We start from the raw sequence: 19,321 nt of genomic DNA, 5'->3' as shown, positions 1-19,321 counted from the left end.
CTCTTACACCCTCCCTCCCAGAAGTCCTGGGCCCTCTCTCTATCCTGCTGTTCATTACCACCAGAGCCAGCCCTGAAGTTGGCCTCCACATTAATTCTACTTCCATTGTGCTTGTAGCATCCCACCACCCTCCACTGGCTGCCAGGGACAGGCACACACAGGGGAGCAGGAGTCCTCAAGGACCTGCCACTCTGTCTGTCCTGCTGATACATCACGGTCTGGAGGAATGGGGCCATCCTGCAGCACAGAAGCAGGCACAGAGGTTGCACTGGGTGCAGCAAAAATCCCCACAAGGTTTGAGCAGCTGCTGCCCATCTTGCTAACCCAGGGTCTGGCAGCTCAAGAGCTCAGCATGAGGAACGCTGGGTGCAAGGAGAGCAGCCAGGTGGAACAGCTGTGAAGAGGGGAGGGGCTGAGGGATGGCAGAAGCACAATATGGGCACATGGCAGGGCTGTATCTGATATTCAGGAAAGGGACTGTTCCTCCACCAGTGTGAGCTGGAAGTGATGGTGGGCAAGGGACTAAGCACAGGCTGGCTCTCCTGCTCAGAAATGTCTCTGTTGCTGCAGGCTCCACTGCCAAAACCCCAGCATGAGGGGAGAAGGCAGGGAACTCAAATGCAGGGGGATGGACCAACTCACTCCACCAAACTTCTCCTTCCCACAGAGGCGCCATCATCCCCAGCCACATCCCTCACTGGAGCTCCCAGTCAGGCCCGGCGGGCAGGAACAGGCGCTGCACAAACGACCTACGGAGAGCAGGTTGTAAATAACAGCTTTTTATTACTGAAACAAAAATACCCTCACCCTTGAGGGAACTTCAAAAAGTCAGCTGCTTGCCATTGCCACCAGCTTCCCAGCCAGCCCCTGATCAGCAAAGCCACCAGCACAGCCCTCCCCAGCGTGAGGATTTACAGGCCCAGACCCACCAAAGCGAAGAGCAACACCTGCCTCTAAAGGAACAAGATCTGGCCTCTCTGTGGCTCTTGGCAGCTGAAGTGGAGATTAAAGACTGTTAAATGTGCCAGTAGGAGAGATCTGGGCACAGGATCACAAACATCAGCCCCACCACCCACATGCCAAAATCTGTCCCTTGGAAATGAAGGGGAAGCATAGAGGAGGGAAAAATGCATAAACTGGAATGTTCAACAGAAAAAAAAAAATCATCATTTATCTAAAAAGAACAGAAATAAACAAAATGCTTTAAAACAAAATCACAAAATATACAAATAAATCTGGTACAAAATAAATAGGAAAGATTGGAAATCTACAACAAAATTGGAATAATTATAAAATTAATTTGTATGACAATCAGTATATGAAACGTATACACTTCATTCAGGATTTCAGTTGTGCTTATTGAGGTTTATGTACACACACAGAAATACTGTAGTCAGAATACTACAACTCTGGAAACCCGAAGTCATGTACAATATGATACAATTTGCAAAGACCACATATGATGGCAAATAAGACACAGGGAAGAGCTGGCTGGAGTGGGATCAGACAGCCATGAAAATGCACTGCAAAGGGAGAGCCACCATGCTCTGGAATGGGGGGACCAAGGACAAGCCAGCAGCAGCCAGGACAGGGCTTGGGGCAGCCACAAAGGAGAAAGGTTTGGTGTGAGACCTCTGGCTGCTGAGCACCAGCTGCTCATGGCTTCCAGGAACACATCTCAAGTATTTGGGGTTTCAGAGTCACTGTGTTTGGCATCCAGGCACCTGCCCAGTGATTCAGGTGTCAAGGCTGACTATGCTGGAGAAAAAAACATGCCAAGAGCTCTGAAGTTCCTCAGCAGGGCCTGACCCTGAACTACTGGTAAGCCACCCTTGTGCTCAGGAGAATGTGGATCAAATGGGACCACAGCACTGCTGCTGGGGTCCTGGTAGGATTCAACTCTCCAAATTCCATGTGATCTCTGAGGAAGGCAGAGTCCCTTGAGCAGCACCTCCTACTCTCAGTGTGAGAAATGAAGAAATGAAGACAGAATGGCTGCAGCATGGCCCATTCCTGACTGCTGCTCCTCCTTCTCACCTTCCTGAACACTCAGCTAAAGCCCAGCAAGTGAAGCAGAGGAGCAGCTGTGGCTGATGTGAACACAGCTGTCACAGCAGCCCCACTGCTGAATCCAAGCCAGCACAATGCAGACGGACAGAGCGCGTACCCTGGGTGACAACCCGCCAGCCCAGCCAGCCCAGCCAGCTGGACCTGAGACTAAAGCAGGAATGACTCTAGAGCTGATCTAGGCCTGGCCACTTTGTCACTTCTGGGAAGAGGAGCTCATCAGGAACCCCTCACTCTCCCACAGTGATCTCTGGGACATGCATTCCATATTGGCACTTCCAAGTAAAAGGCATCTGACACCAACTAGATTTTTGCTTGTATTTGGAACCATTTGGTTCAACAGTGATGCCCAGAGGATAAAACACCACCTTCTATTATAAAGCTCTGTGATCAGCAAACAGTTGAGAAGGGATGCTAGACTGCTACACCAAGCATCGAATGCTGGGACAAGCCCTTCTTCCCCAACAAATCCTGCTACCAACCAACTGCCACGCTGCTTTTTGGAGGAGAAGACAACAAAGAAATCAAATCCACTCCTGGAGCATTGGAGCCACCTGCAGCCTTTGCATGTTTCAGGCTCACAACAGCTGACAAACCTCTAGTCTGGTTCCATGACAGGCCATTCTACCAAGTCCAGCCAAACCTCTGCTCCTGGGGGAGGATCAAACACCAAGCACTTCCTTGGCCAGAAATCTGCACTGAAGGAGCAAAAGCAGCCAGGGCACCATCTGCTGCAGGATCCTGGTGATCAGTGCTGCTCAGAGGAAAACAGAGCCCAAGGGCAAAACCTGAGAGAGGAATAATAATTTTCAGCTAGAGACAGAAGACCAGCAGCTTTGAGTACCGTATTTCCAACATGAAGAACTGCTATAGAGTCTGACCTCAGGATAACAAGAACAAAACATCACTTTGACTGAATTCAGTGCTACCAACCTATGAAACAACTCTGCCACCTGTACCGTGCCACTGACTGAAGGCAGCTTTCCAGCAACCCCTTCCCAGCCTTGAAGCTCAGGAAAATATGCACACACCAGATGGAAAAGCAACACTGTACCACCTTATACCCACAGCAACATCATCTCCTCATGTGGATGCAGCCCTGAGACTGACCCCAGAGGAACACAACCCAACATGAAGTGAGGCTCCAGGACATAAGCTTGGCTTGTTGAAGTGGCTCTGCATGAAGCCATGGATGTCCAGGTCCCCTGTGCTGCTCACACATAGGAGTGAGGCCAGAATCACCACAGACATCACACCAACAAGAGACCTGCAGCTGATGGACCAAATGCAGGGATGAGGGTGGCTGCCCAGCCCAGCCTGTGGTGCGGAGCCTGTCCTCCCTGCTGGCTAAGTCAGATGAAGGTTGCTCACCAATCCGTGCCATGGGAAGATGCCCAGTTGTGTTGGTTAAGATCATCACTTCACTGCTGGGCCAAACCAACCCTCAGTATCCAGGGAACAGGTGCTTCTTTGGGTCTGTGTAGAGCCCCAATGTAGAGCCAGGTGGTGGGATGGGCAGCACATCTGGGCTGTACCACACCACAGCCAGGGTTCTTGTCCTGGGACAGGACACAGAGTGGACACAGGGACCCCTCTGTCCTGGGTGGGCACCTTTGGGATGAAGCCTCAAGTCAGCATCACAAGAGGTACTCTGCAGCATCCTTTTCCACCCCCAGCCCCAGTTTTCTATTGGTAATCCAGACACTGCATAACTTGACAACTGGTACACAGATACTAGATTGAAAACCACAGATGTGTGTATTAGATATTGTATAAAATATGGTACATCTTTCACGTGGGAATGATTTCTATAGAGAACATAATTCTGCACAAGGAAGATGCATGTTCCAAGGGGTTCTGGAGAATGTGGCTGTGCTCTCCATCATGTAGGATACTTACGCAGGATGCTCGTGAGGAGGAAAGGGCTGCTCTTTGCCATTGGCCCCCTCACACCCGTTGGCTGAGCTCTGCAGAGATCACAGGAAGCACCACCGCTGCCCAAGCAGCCCCTCACACAAAGCTACCTCTTTGGTTTTCTTTGGGCTGATTTGAACCAGAGCCTGACACCACCAGTGTCAAATCTCATCCTCATCCTCGCTTGCCCTTGAAGGCTGAGAAGCAGCAACGGGTGATGTGTGTGGGCCATCGGGGTAACTTGCCCCGCGACCCCGAGCTTTCTCCAGGTCTGAGAGCAAAGGGCCATATACTGAGACTCCTACTCTTGCCAGCTACACCCACACAAAAAGGCACTTAAAGAAAAGAAAAACAAACAAAAAAAAACCCCAGTGAGGGTGAGGAAAAGGGAAGTGAGTCCGGGAGAAGAGAGGAGGAACACAAACGCGAGCACAATGTGAATGAGTGGCTAACCCTTCCTGCAAGAGGCCCAAAACTGCACACCTTCAGCAGCCAGCTCCAGCTGCCCCCGCACAGGACTCAACCACCATCCCATTCCTGCGTAGTCTGGAGCAGGAGATTACAGGGGCAAAAAAAACATGAGAGGGAACTATACATGACTCAGGTCTGGAGCAGAAGTGGTGAGCAGAGGGATCTGCCCAGTGGAGCTTGCTCTCCTGGTGCAAGCACCTTTTCCTGCCACACCAGCCTTGGGGCCCCTGCCCACCAGCCAGTCTGGACACCCTGCCAGCATTCCTCATCCCACTGTGGGATAACCCCATCCAGAGCTCCTCCAGGGCAGCAGTCTCCAGCTGCACTGGGATTTCAGGGAGTGGACAAGCTGGGAATACAAAAAGCACTTTGTAAACTCCAAAGGGTCTGAGCTTGTGGCATAGAGAGGCTGAGGCTGGTTTGCTAAGCCCCCCACTGAACCCCTCTCCTCTCAGAACTAATGTGCTTCATATGATCTCCACACCACCAGAGTCAGTCTCATTTGTAGAAAGATTCTCACTGGAAAGCAAGAACATTCCTTCACTCTTTACAAAGATTTGGCAATACACAGAATTTAAAAAAATAAATCATAGTTACAACAGATTCAGGTTCATTTCGTTTAAAGGAAATTCAACCAACAGAAGTGTAAAAGATATAATTCACAGTTGTGCATTTAAGATATTAGTGTTGAAAACCTCACTTCAAAGAACTCCTGTGCAAAATTGTATTGACAGTAGAAACCATGGCTAGATGCCCTCCCAGCCTCCCCTGGCCAACAGGCCATCATCCACCCTGCTGCCTGTGCCCAGAGGCAGGCGGGCAAGGGGAACAAAGGCAGCAGCAGGAGTTGACATAGGAAGATGCAGTATCCTTTCTACAAGTCAAAGCCTGGCCAAGGTCTGAGGTCAAGTCCAACGATTCCCAAAGCCACCAGCTGGTGCCCTGCGCTGCGGTGACCGGCTGTGTGTCCTCATGGCACTGCAGCACGGCACCCAAGCACCCCGTGAGGCAGAGGGGCAGATCTGCTCGGCCAGGACACCCCTGCAAGGTCATGGATCCGATGCCATGGCATCTCCACTGCAGCCAGGAGAGCCAAGCCCTGGCATCAGCAAATGCTGTCCTAACGCTCAGAGGGATCCTGAGCTGGGCACGGGGCTCCTCTGCTGTGATGGTTCCCACCAGGAGGGCTGGGAACCCCTCACATTTGTTAAACAGTAAAACTGTAAATACCCTGAGAACAGGGAGACGGGATTTTTTTCCTCTCCAGGGAGAGGACCATGCTTTGTTCTTCAAGCTAATTAGAAGTAGCAGCTCCTAACCCCTCTGGGTCAGGTATGTATTTTCCATATTAAACGCATCTATAATCAACTACTTTTATGGAAATTAAGTGAAATGAGTTCACTTTCCATTATTTGATCTATACAAATGATGAAAAACAGTCATGCAAAAATTGCCTGCCAATTTTGGAACATGTGCAGCATGGGCAGAAGCAGGAGGTATTTGCTTTGGGATCACATGGCTTTGGTTGGAAAAACTGGCGCTTTTTTTTTTTTTTGCCTTTTTTTTTTTTTTTTTTTTTAAAGGGAAACAGACATGAAACAAATCCTTAACCTGCCATAAGAAGCAGAAGTCAGATTCAGTGAGCAACCTCCTCCCAGAGAAAGCTGCCTTGACTTGAGCCTTCCCTCCTTAGGCAGGTTTGACAAAACGGATACTGCATCTCAAGTTCACCACCGTGTCAAACATTTCCAACAAACTTTTACATTCAGCAACACTAGATAAAAACTGGCGAGATGAGTCCCTTACCAAGGACAAATGCTGTAACATCTGGACATTTTGCTCTGTGAGAAAGGTGCAATATTGGCAGCTCTCTGGGAAGGCACAAGGCTTAGGCCAGCCCATGCTGCTATCAAGCCATGTGCTCTCAGTAGTGCTGGTGCACATCAGAGCAAGGGTGGGATGGAGGCTAAGGAAACACTTTTGAATGGGAAGAAGTCAAAAAGCTACATGTGAGAGCAAGGCTTTGGAGAGCCTGTTTCCTCCTCACTGGTTGGTGCACAAGTTGGATATTGTGCAATTTCTAGGCCCATTGCAAGGAGATTTCATCCTCATGGGTGGTTCCCATTAGGGAGGACAGCAAAAATTAGGGCTGCTTTATGAAACTGGAAGAGAGAGCAGGAGGAGGGAGACAGGCAAACCCAATTGGCTCTGACACCACACACTCCAACTCCCACAAGGAGATCCTGCAATGGAATATTGCACCTTTCCAGCCACCAGTCACACAGACAAACCATGGGAACTTGCAGCGAGTGCCTTCCACAGCCCGTGAGCAGGAGAGACGGGGCAGGCCTGCAGGCACAGAGAGCTCTGGAAGTCACATTTGGGGCTGGGGGCTTCTTTGGATGTCCCCAAAGAGATTATCCACATGTAAAGAAAGGGAAATGCTACACAGCCAGGGGCCATAATAGGGTCTTGAAGCAGAGAAACCACAAAGCCTGATTTATCAATCCAGATAGTGATATTCACATTTTGTTTGAGTCAGCATTGGAAGGGGAGAAGACTGAGGGGGACAACTCTCTTTTTTCATTAATTTGAGAACTTAGACTTCATCTGTGGAAATGGGTGATGCACAACTGCCATAGAGTGCCTCTTGCTGGCACCCAGTCTGCATCCAGGTTTTTGGGGTGGAGGAATTGGTTTCTGCTGCCCAAGGCAGCTGTTGCCATGCACAGGCGGCAGCTGGGCGGGAGGCTCTCTGCTCTGCTGCCTTGGTAATCGCTACAATGGCTGTTAAAAGGGGCAAGAGAGAAGGAAATGCACTGAATCCACTCAAAGCAATGAATGTGAAATGAACCTCTCTGAATCCCTGAAGTGCAAAACACTCGCGTCTAGAAAGTTTTGTCAGCTCTTGGAGAGGAGAGGATGGTTCTGGCTCCTCAGCAGCGCCCATCCTTGCACTGGCAGAGGTTTACTGTCACCTGGAGCATGTACTTTGGCTGTAATTGTAGCAGCATCTTCTCTGTTAATATTAGAGATTACAGGGGGGACAGGGACTGATGTTCTGATACTCAGCAAAGGCTGCACCATCTGCTCTGGCCACGCTAACGGTGCACAGACCACTACAGCACAGGAGTGTTTAAAGACTTGGCGGCTCAGGGCACACACATTCCTTCACCATGCAATTGTCAGGAACATCAATGAAAAGTCACCCAGTTACTTCACTATGGCATATCACACCCAGCTTTCATCCCATGAGACTGCAGTTTTGCTAATTAATTCCTTCCCCCCAGTATCATCTTCAACATACACAAAGGTTGTGGAGGTTGCAAAACTAAGTGTAACAATGCTTTTGTCTGTTTAACAAAGAAACCTTCTGAAATTTGAAACATTACTAAATACCAAAGTAACCACTCCTTCCCTGAAAATTAACTGCAAGAATGTAATAATCCTCATCTCTTGGTCCTCCAGGTGGCTGAAAGCAGAGGTTCCTTGAGGCTTGCTCCTTCTTAAGACACAAATAACATACAAGTACCAGTTACTAACTTTTTCAACAGGGTAACAAAAAGGACCACAAAGGGGTGAGAAGAGGCCTAAGGACATTGGAGCCAATTCACAAAACCATGACAGAGCCCATTTGAGGTTCATGAGGGACAGAAACAATTTAAAACTCTGCAAAACACTTTTTAAAAACATGATCTCTCTTGAAAAAATAACGGAGGAGCTTTTAAACTTCCCCATATGTGTTTGAGGAGGAAAAACCCAACAAAGATCAAAAGTACAGATAAAAAATAAACATAATTCTACTTTGCAAGAAGAATTTTCATCATTCTCAAGGGTGGCTCACCATTCCCAAATTACGTTTGGGTCTTTAGTCTCTCTTGCTCTTTGCTCCTTTCTTCCTGTTTCTTCCTCTTCTGCTCCCAGAACGGACGCAAAAGTCTTTGGTCTCAGAACACTGGATGCAGCAGTGTTGCAAGCACACACTAACGGTGTTCACACTCGGGGAGGAGGCAGGAAGGAGCGAGGGCTGGTCCTGCTGAGGAGATGGGATGGGTGGGTTGTGGGGAGTCAGCTCCTAGATGGCTCCTTCACTGTGCATACTGTGGTTGGGCTTGTTGTGAGTCACACAGTTCTGTTCGTTCAGCAGGTTTGCTGTCTCGTCTGGCAAACCATCGTGCAGCTCCGTAAGAGTCAGTTCGATTTTAGTGTTTTCACTGTCCGAGGACTGAGGTGTTTTGTCCATCCGGGATGCCATCAGGGCATTTTGGTACTGCTGTCTCGAGATCTGCTCCAAGAACAGGGAAGAAACAAAAGAAGTCAGTCACACTTCTATACCTCCTGTGGAGCACACTGAGAAGATAAAGTTTCCTCCCTTTCCAGATCATCACGCTTCAACCCCTCTTTACCTGTTTCTGTAAAACTCCCCTGCGCTTTGCAAGCCTAGAGCATCCAGCTCAACACCCACAGCATGGTGACATTTCCAGGGAGGGTGGAAGAACAGTGCTGTGCAATCACCATGCTGTTCAAAGGCAGGGATTTATTCCTATGCAGAGATTTTTAAATCAGACCTCCATTTCCCTCCAACCATGCACACCTTTAGGACCAGAACCAGAGATCTGTGAAGTCTTTCTCCCAACTTCACTGAGCTCCTGGTGAGGCTCTGTCTCTATAGAGCCAAGCCAGCTCTATAGTGTAAGTATAGAGTACAAGCATTCCTGCTCTTGTCTAGGCCAGCAAACACAGCAGGAGTTACAGCGTTATACATAAAGACATTTCAGTCTAGAAAACACTAGAATTCCCATAGAGATGAGTCCAAATTAGCAACCCATGAAGTGTTCCACTGGTCTCTGCAAGAGGTGTCTGCACTCAGCAGAACAGTGATGACAAGAGCTGGCCTAGAGCACAAGGTGTCACTGCTCATGGTGCCTCAGGGACAGGGAAGCCCATAGCCCCCATGCATCTGCACATGGTGGTGGAGGGCAGAATCCTCCTGGAGCCATGAGCACCCAGCCCTGTGAACTCCTCCAGGCCGACTTTCTCAGCCAGGACAGGCAGCAGGATACATGTGCACTGGCAGCCCCATGAGCCCACAGCAGTGGGTGATCTTGGCAGGCAGGAAGGTGGAAGAGATGAAATGACTTTTAGAAAACTGCAAATTTCAGTAGCAACACAAGAAAGGGACTGGAAATGGACAGAGTCAGATGGCCCAGGTCAAACTCCAAAAGCAAAATCCAAACATGCATGACCAGGTCACAGTCTTGGTTTTACAAGGTATGAATTGAATGTAAGACCATGTGGCACAGTGAAAACACTAATGTTGAATACTCTGACTATGTGTAAAGCAGAGTGATGCAAGGAGAGGTGTGCAAGTCTGTCTGCAGAGATACCAGGACAGTTTAACATTCATTAGCCTCAGTATGAACACAGTGAGATTTGGAAGGACGTCACATAAACTAGCACAGGGTGAGCAGCTGCTCTGTACAGCAGATTAGCCACTGAAATCTGTAGTGAGAATCAACTGCCCAGTGATAAACACCTACCGAGGTAATCCTTGAAGGATTGACCAGTACGCTTGCATCTCAAAGTTCTGACAGCAAGACATTACTCTCCTTTTAAAATTTGGCTACAGAATACTCAGTTTAGCATTCTAGTACATCTACCTTATTCCACATTCTTAACATTGAATTAACTAACAGAAGTTAAGTTCACAAATCACTTGAGTTGCATACAAATGAACTGTGAACATGCACTTAATTTAAGAAAAGCATCCATGTCAACTTCTGGCCATGGGACATCAGCCTCCCTGGACTCCCAGCTGGGCTGGAATTGCTGCCAGCATTAGCTGCTCCTCAGCTCAGCTAGATTGCCTCTCCCACAGGACTCGCACACATTTCAGCGTGGGATGCTCCATGCCGGGGGACAGAGCTGTACTTCATGCAGCAACTCACTGGTAGTATGACACATGAGCCTAATACATGTGAAGTTAAGATAAAGAGAAATGTCCAAGACTTCTCCAAGCAGAAGAAGGATGGCAAGCCGGAAAGTTAGATCAAGAACCCCAAACTGAAACCAAAATCAGAAATGAATAAAAACTGCAACCAACAGAAATGTCTCATCCTTTAGGAAAGAACAGTCTGATAATGAAGGGTCTCCATTTCAGATGGGTCCAAAACTTCATGAGGATAAGGTTTGACTAAAAGGAGGGAGGTTATTTTCTATAATATTTCCTCAAAGGACCTGAAATCCAGAAAATTATGTGACCAGCCTACTTACAAGTCCAAATGAGAAGAACAGTGAAGACAAATCAGTGGACAGCAGATATTGGAAAAGAAGTAGTTTAAAGTAACTTTAAACAGCTGCTTTCATAATGCCATTTACTCACAGAAGAATTTAGATGGAACTCCCTTCCCCAGGTTCTCCATCCTACCAGCCAAGCCCGACTTTCCAGTGGGGTCTTTCTAGCTTTTTTCCTACCTTGACAAACTGAATGTCTGTGAGGGCTTTCACTGAGTAGTCTGGAACATACACTTGGAGGAAGGAGGCATTCAGCTGGTTGTTGCTGCTCCCCAATGTCGGGGTCACGGCGTCGATGCGATCGCTCCGGTTTAAAGAGTCTGAGTGATTCAAGCCACAGGGCCGAGGTGGAGACTTGTTTTCAGCTAAGAAACAGGCAAGAGCAAGAGATTTCTTAAATCAAGTAGAAAACTTTTAGAGTCATGAGTTTCAAAGGGACATAATAAATTGTGATGTAGTACAAATAAACTGCAAATGATTAATCCATTCAAAAGTAGATATGTGGCTAAACAACCAAATTATCCTCAAAAATGGTACATTTTCGGTCCAGAGCTGGCAGCCAACATCACTGAGTATGCCCCAAACAAACCTGTACTTGTTTATGCTGCAACAGACATGCCCTGAGAACACAGTGCCTCAGCTGATCAGCAGAAACTACCACAGAAAGGTAACTCCCCAAGGCGCCCTTACAGGAGCTCTTGATAGTCAGACCATGCTTAATATATTTGTTTTCTTAATCATTGTTACTTTCATCCACAGTCAGTCCCACCTGAACCTTATCCCCTTTTATTTAATCTGATACCTACATACGCCTTGATCCCTCAGCTAGACAGACATTTTCAGTAGGAGTAACAGAGTCCTCGGTGGACCAGAGTGCAGTGCACATGACAATTGCTTCAGCATTTCCTCTCAGTGCTTGAAGTGGCAAAACCTCAATGAAGGAAAGCAAACTCTATGCCAGCCAGCGACACAGACAAAACAGTCCATGCTACAGAGAAAAATCTGTGTCCAGGAAAGGAGAACATTACAGACATCATTTTCCACCACTGGCCTTTAAGTCCCACAGGGTTTCACTTGAAGACCTTGCAGCTGTCCCCTGTGAGTGTGATTGGACATAGTCTATCCAAAGCAAACGTGCTTTTGGGACACCACAGACATTCTGCATCCGTGGCTTCCACCCACACAGTGACCCAGAAGATAGGAGGGCAGAAATACATCCTAAGAGAGATTTTCTCCTGCAGAAGGGCTGCTCCCTGGGCACACACACAGTACATACTGATCAAAGAACTATCTTTGGGACCAGAGAATTTTTGAATCTTAATGCACTTAAAACTCATTCAGCCAGCCCAAACTCTAACTTGATGTAAACTATCCTACTCATAACATGATCCACATTCTCAAGCTGAAAGATCATTTTCATGTAATCTTCAGATACAAAGTCTCCTTGAGCAAATCAACAAAAATACCCTTAACAAGTTTTTCAAATTCTTTTTTGAAGAGTTTTCTACATATAATTTTATTTCTTTAAAAATCCAAAAGCTTCACTTAAATTTAACCCCTACCTCTGCCACCTAATCACTAGAAATAAAATATATCCTTGTCCAAATGACACAGCCTGTTCCACATTTCTGAATCCAGCCTTTCCTATACCTAACACTTTAGAATGCAGAATTGCCCTGATTCTTATTCCCACTCAAAAACCTTCTGATGCTGTCTTTCTTACCATTTTAAAAAGAGGAACAAAAAAAAAAAATACAGGTTCTGACAACTTGATCATTTCCCCACCATTTCTGCACCATGGAATTAGTGCAGGTCCCTATGGCAACACCAAGCGCAGGCTTAGGGGGAAGCACTCAGAGCCTTGCAAGGTTTTCCTTTGTGCCAACTGGCCAACTTGAAAGCCACATCAGGCTGCAATAACTGCTGCCAGGAGGCAAAACTCTACCTGCACACAGGGCTTGATGCTGAAATTCCCACTGGAGAACAAGGAACTGTGAAGGCTGGATGAATTTGTCCTCTTTCCCACCTGTATACACAAAATATGGCTGTGTGTGACAAGAACAGCACCACTGCTGCTTGGGATAAAGGCTTCCATCTGGAACAACTTTACACTAGTCTGACTTGCATCTGCCTTTTCTTTCCATCAGGGATCTTATAGTACATTACTAATAAACAAAGGATATAGAGCAACATGGCAAAGCATTGTAAGAGGAAAAAAAAAACAAAAGGAGAGGTGAGACAAAAGGACAGAACAAAAAGATATGATTTCTAAAAATGTGAGGGAAACAACATGATTTCTGGATTGCATTCAATTCAGGGAGAGAGAAGAGAAGATAATGAAGAGGAAAGGGTACAGAAAGAACATATGACAACACCAGGCAGATCCATGGTAGACCTTCTCTATCCAGGTTTTCCCACACTTCTCATCTTTCTATAGAGAGGATAAAGAGCACAAGCCACAAGATGGACATCAGTAAAAGTGTATTATGAATTTGTGTTTAAACAACAGGATTATTTTCATAAGCACCCCACAAAAGGTCTGAGTTTCATCAAAACTGGTACCACATTGCCACAGGGATCAAGCTTACACTATCAGCTCCTTACAAAGGAGATTCTTCCCACTATTATTTTCCCTTGTTTATTTTTTGTTAATTTTTTAATTTAACTGGGGGAAAAGCTATGAAAGTATGCTTGGCATTTATACTGGGAACAACCTGTGCAAAGTGCATATTTATTTGTAGAATGGAAAAGGAAAAATAAAAGTAAAAAGAGACCTGGCAAAAGAAAAGAACAAAGCAAAGAAAGATAATCAAAGTTGCCAAGCTTAAAGGAGAGCCATCAAGTACTTCAATTAAAGAAAGATTAAATTTCTTCCCCTTCTTTGGTGTTTCACAGCAGGAAACTTACAGGGCAGGAAAAAAATCCCCTGCAAGGCAACAACCTGTATTTTGTTCAGAATGTGCATGAAGATAATTTAGGGATCAATGATGAAATACATTTTCTAAAGTTAAAGAAAGAGGGTGAAATGGAGGAAGCAGATGGTGAAGTGTATAAAATGCATGATATGTATTAATTTTTAAGAGATGTTTCACTTAAATATGAATATCATTATCTTGTTTGCTTTTAGTTCTGGGAAAAGATTGAAAAAAATGGAAAAGACTTCAAAAGGAAGACATATGCTCACTGTGGCCCAAACTATTTTAGGATTCTGCTTTCCTACAGATTTTCTTGATGTGTTTCCATTTTTCCCAACCATTCCATGCATGCAGTGTCTGCTAAGCTCAGTTCTTGATGCTTCCCAATTTATAATCTCTCAACCACATCTCAGAGCTCTTTTTGGCCCAGTTTGTTTCCTTCTTGGTCTCTGCTCTCCAAAGGAATTTCTGTGCCAGTCAGCTTGGTGATACAGCAAGGAAAGGTCTTAAGCACAACAGGAACCAGAAAGTCCTCCCACAACCTTCTTGTACATTCCATTGCAAATCCACTCAGCAGATCACTGTGCTGGTCCCTGGCATTAAGCTCCCTGAGAAAAAGCTCAAAGCTTTCCAGGAATTACAATGGCCAGACTGTATGCAAACTATAGAATTTACCCATATGAGAACATAAATACTTTCATTAAATAAGTTTTCCTTTTATGGCACTTCAGCAGCATACATTCTCCTCTGCCAAATGCACTTTCTTCAGAATTTTTTATGCCTCAGTTTGGGGGAGGATACATTCTTCTAAAAAATCTCCCCTCCTGATTTTCAACAATGTCCATGTGAGAAAAAAGAACAAGCACACATTACTAAGCACATTTTCTTAAATATGTTTTTAGTTCTTCCCATTTTGATGACTGCCCAGTTACCATAAACAAAAGTTCAGGATACCTACCTGTGAGGCACAATTCTGTGCTGGACTTCTCCCTAATGAGCAAAGGGGTCAGACAAATACAGACTGCAGCTGACTTTTTATGGCATCAGGGCAGTCACAAGAATGATGAAAATAGAAGCATGCAGATTTACCTGGAGAACCTGCTGCTAACAACTCTGTTCTGCTGACAACAAAGGTACGAGACAGGGACAAGGGAACTAGAAGAGGGAGAGAAAAAGGATGAGATCACGGCCAGAAAGGCGGCAGCTATCCACACTCGACAGGGGAAGGAGCCAGCTGACAAACTGACGAACTAAAACCAGAAGTGCAAATCAACTGTGAAAAAGCAAAGGGTTAAAACAAAAGCAAAACCAAAAAATGCAATCAAATTTAGAAATAAACTAAAAAGAAAGACCAAGGAATTGGAATGAAGTGAGTCATTTTCACTTGCTATTTTAAATTACTATCCAGCACCAAATAGTCCATCAAGGTAAACTCATGTTTTGAAATAGTTCAAAAGGAGCAGTGATGCCCACTCCAGCCTGGAAGGCAAGAATTAAAACAAGCCAGAAAACATGCAGGGGTGCTCTTCCTTATGGCAGTCAAATAACAAAAATAAAACCAAAAGATACTTCATAGTTCTTCAAATTTCCAGTAAAATACAATGTAAGGCTGTGATTCTGTGATTCAAGTTCATCCCTGTTGGGATGTGTATCATACTGTTCACCGTTACTGCAAATCCCTCCCCAGCTGCAGTTAAAGCAAAAAGCGTCACTATTTTCTTAGGGTTTTTGTTTGTTTGTTTATTTTCTGTGGTTTTGTTTGTGGGGTTATTTTGGGTTTTTTTGTTGTTTGGTTGTAGTGTCTTACTCCACTGTTAGTGGCTTCATCTTCCAGGTGAGAAGAGCAAGCATGTGTAATTTATTTAGGACCTACAGAAGAGAAGTTGTTTTCTTTCATTCCACATTAACTTACACATTCCCTGAGCTTTCCTATCTACACAGAGCAACAGGAACTTATTTTTATGAGCTGATCTCAACAGATCTCATGATGCCACAAGACATCATGTAACAAATTCCCTGAACCTGGAGGCAAAGACAACAAAATGAGGGATTTCCTACAGGTAAAAACAAACAAACAAACAAACAAACAAAAAAAACCAACAAAAAACCCAAGAACAAAGCCAACCAGATCAAGGTAATTTCAAGATTGGCCAAGATTACTTTACAGTAGTGCACATTCCTGAATACCACATGGTAAAATTAAAGACGGATTTCAGGGCATATAAAGAGGAGACCATTTGACCCGATAGGACTTGGGGCAACTGGAATGGTTGTGGGGAGGGTTAGGAACATTAAAAAAACAAACAAACAAACAAACAAACAAAAAAAAACCACAAAAAAAACCCCACAACTCAACGACACATGAAAACATTCAAACTGAACAACACTGTCAAAACAGATGCCACAGGTGATTTCCAAGTGTAAGCCTGATAGAAGTGACCATGCCTGGCCACCGAGGCTCCATGCCTGGCCCATACTGCAAAAGCTGAGGGCATGATGCAGTTGTACATGCCTTACAATTCCTCATGAATATAGCTGCTGTTACTGAGATAAAATCCAACCAGCACTCTGCATGCTTTAAAATCTCTCAAATCTCAAAAAGTATAAGCTACTGACGAAATTAAAGAAATTACTGACATAATTAAGGAATTAGTCTTGTCTGTAAAAGTAAGCTCACAGAAGTCCAGAGAACTGCTGATGATTGTAGAGTCTAACAAGGTTACACTCATAACTCTCAAAACCATTTTCATTCCACCACAATTTGATAGTGTACATACACACAGATACACACATGTAAAGGAGCACTCCTGAGTATACAATTTAAACAAGCTGCCTCTCAAGTGGAATGTAAACCCTGCTGTGACAGGACACAATTTCAGCATGAGAAACATTTCTCCCTGGAGCTGAACAAGTGGCTTTGTGTCAGCAGAAGACCAGCACCAGCTCCAGTGCCCCAGCTCACCCAGCAGGGCTGTACATTTCCAGCTGAGGTCAAGACCTACGTGGTGACACTGCTGGCAATAAAATACATCACCAAATGCTGAAATGTAGCATTGGAGCCCGACTCTTGGTGGATTATATGAGAATTCCCTGACCTGTGCCAGTGAGGTGGTGGTGCTCGTGTGACTACCACTTGTGTGATGGTAGGTGGCTCACTCACCCTCAGACACCACCTCTTCTTCCTTGCTGATTTCTCAGGTACATTTCCACACAAGCTGACAGGAGCAGTTGCTTTTCTGGCACTGCTCCATCCTTTCTCTTCAGACAGCTTTAGACACAAGACTGGTAAAGAGAACCATCCCCACGCTAACCGGGCGGTTGCTCCTCACACCACTAGATGTCCCTCTGCCACTAATTGTTTATTCCCGTTAATTCACTCCCTGTTACCCTGCCACGAGCAAAACTAGAAAGCTTTCCACCAGTTCCAGCCATATCCCTTGCTAAAGCCAACACTCACATCCTCTGGGAGCTGGCAAACCACTGCCAACTGCTGGGTCCTGGGGTCAGTGCCAGCATCGCCACCGGCCAGTCCCCCAGGGACACCATGGCAGGCTGTGCTGGCAAGGAGGCGCCAATCCCATCAGTCCCACAGACACAGCAGGGCAGGACTCTGCAGGAGCTCAGACTGTTCCAGAAGCAGAAGATAAGGGGACATACCTGGTGATGCTGTGAGGGCCATCACCCCATAGTAGGAAAAAGCACCAGCTTCAAACTTCATCCCCTCTTTCCCAGCCTCCACTTCCACTTTCCCCTGTTAAGGAAAAGGAGAGAGAGCTGCAATTAAAAGGGACCATGGGTCTTAAGGCACAAGATCAGACTTGAGCCCTGAAAGATAGTTTTGCCTGACATCTCTAAGCAGTGTCATGGTCCCTGCAGTTTGTAACAGTGCCTGAACAGGGACAGACCCTGAAGGGCAATAGGCATTTGTGCCCTGAGCTACCCTGGTCTTTGATGCCTTGTGGCCAGCAGAAGTCTCTGCAGAAGAGCAGGATCAGGATCACCAGCTTTGGTTGGTACTATTGCTCTGCTCCAAGTGTTGCCAGGCTGTTTTCCTATACTGCAAAGTGAAAAAATACTCCCCCAGTAGCACAACAGGCTTAAACCTAGCACAATCACCTGGGATCTTGAAGCATCTAGACATTTTGGGGCACAGCACACATCCACACAGAATTCCCTCTAAGACAACCACAGAAAGGGAGATGGGAGATAATGTGTGAGGAGGCTGGCTGCCTACAGTGATGAGATTCCCACAGAAATAAAGCCCTTATTCCTGAAGGAGCAGCCTTGGGGCTACTTTGGTCTTCTTGATTCCTAGCAGTTTTACAGATTCCAACACCCTTAAGATCCTGCTCTTTTGCAGAGTCTTGACTAGAAAAGACCCTCAGTGCTTCCCGAGCTATACAGAACTACACTACCATGCAAGTACATCTGCTTCTGATGTGGGCTCAACCAAGTGTAGAACATTATGTCCTACACTGGACTCCAGAACAGAACCCACCACATCAAACATAGATGTAAATCATCCCAGTCACTCTGGCAAGTAGCCAAAAATAATTGTCTTTTCAATGGGGTCTGTTTTTCATGTCCATCCATCCTTGCTGCACTGAGACTCACAGCACACCACTGCAGACAGAAGAGATCTCATCCAGCTTTCAGGCTGCACTAACTACACAAAATTTGAAATTTCAGGCAAACAACATAATTACCTTCAATGCTTTTCCTCTGGCTAAGTTGGGAAGGGGAGACAGACTATCCATCCCAGGTGTACTAAGAAGACTGAACAACATCTGAACACAATTGGGCGAAAATGAGGCCAAAAAGTAGAATTTATTTCTAAGTGTTTATTTCATTAAGCCCCACTGAAAATAAATAATCATGCCTTTAAATTTACAGTACTGAACAAGGGCAGAGAAAGGTGATAATGAACTCAACCTGCATGAGCCCCAATACCAAGTCAGTTTATCTAACTGTCCCAGATGAGAAAAAGCATAAAATCTGCCTAGCAGGAAAAGAGTGCCCTCACAAATCCACTTTCCTGCTATCACAAGCAACAGCTTTATAAAAATCCCTTTTAAAACCAATTTCACTCTATGAAACAAAAGTAGCTTATTTCTTCATTATAAGCCTTCCAAAAGGTACAATTGTGTCACCCAGGCAAAGACTGGTTACACACACTAAGAATATACATCTACTTGTTTACTGGCATTCATTTACTGTGAAGGTATTCTTGGTCCCTCAGTGTGAGAGAACAAGTCCATTTAAATAACAAAAGCAGAGTATTTATCTCCTCTTGATCCAGGCAGGACCAACCTTGTTACCATTTTTGTACTATGTATGTACTGCAACACTCACTTTTCCAAATGCATTATAGACCTGGCATGTTGTGTTTGCTAAATATTTATTGATTGCAAAATAATGCAGGAAGAACTGATTGTTCTTTTGTATTCCCATGTCCTCCATTTACATCTTTGCAGCATTACATCAGGAGGATTATCTTGCCTTTGGAATATTTCAGATTGTAACAATTCAGCATGTAAGAAAGTGCAGTTAAAGAGCTACCAGTGGCTCCACAAATTCTTAAAAAAGATTTTTTTTAATATCAGAATTATATTGAATCCACAATATAATATCCCAGTGCTCTCACAGCTGTTTATCACAGA

The 19,321-nt window shown here is 45.4% G+C and overlaps 1 protein-coding gene across 3 annotated transcripts in view; it reads right to left on the bottom strand.

Annotated features, from left to right (window-relative positions):
* Positions 1 to 5,951: 5,951 nt before the first annotated feature.
* Positions 5,952 to 19,321, bottom strand: part of CNNM2 (cyclin and CBS domain divalent metal cation transport mediator 2) — a 112,637-nt gene continuing 99,267 nt past the window's right edge. For 2 of the 3 annotated variants that reach the window (XR_012056731.1, XM_030276332.4), the window contains 3 exons: positions 17,319 to 17,412; positions 10,927 to 11,111; positions 5,952 to 8,737 (listed from right to left, as the gene is read on the bottom strand). Coding sequence is in view for 2 of the 3 variants with exons in the window: in XM_030276332.4 (XP_030132192.4) it covers positions 8,528 to 8,737; positions 10,927 to 11,111; positions 17,319 to 17,412 (489 nt within the window). In the remaining variant the exon portion in view is untranslated. Of the gene's footprint in view, positions 8,738 to 10,926; positions 11,112 to 14,750; positions 14,817 to 17,318; positions 17,413 to 19,321 lie in introns of all 3 variants that reach the window. The other variant, XM_030276331.4, reaches the window with a different exon arrangement.

Source organism: Taeniopygia guttata, chromosome 6 (genome assembly GCF_048771995.1).
Source record: "Taeniopygia guttata chromosome 6, bTaeGut7.mat, whole genome shotgun sequence".
NCBI lineage: Eukaryota > Metazoa > Chordata > Aves > Passeriformes > Estrildidae > Taeniopygia > Taeniopygia guttata.
This window is presented reverse-complemented; position numbering and strand designations above follow the sequence as displayed.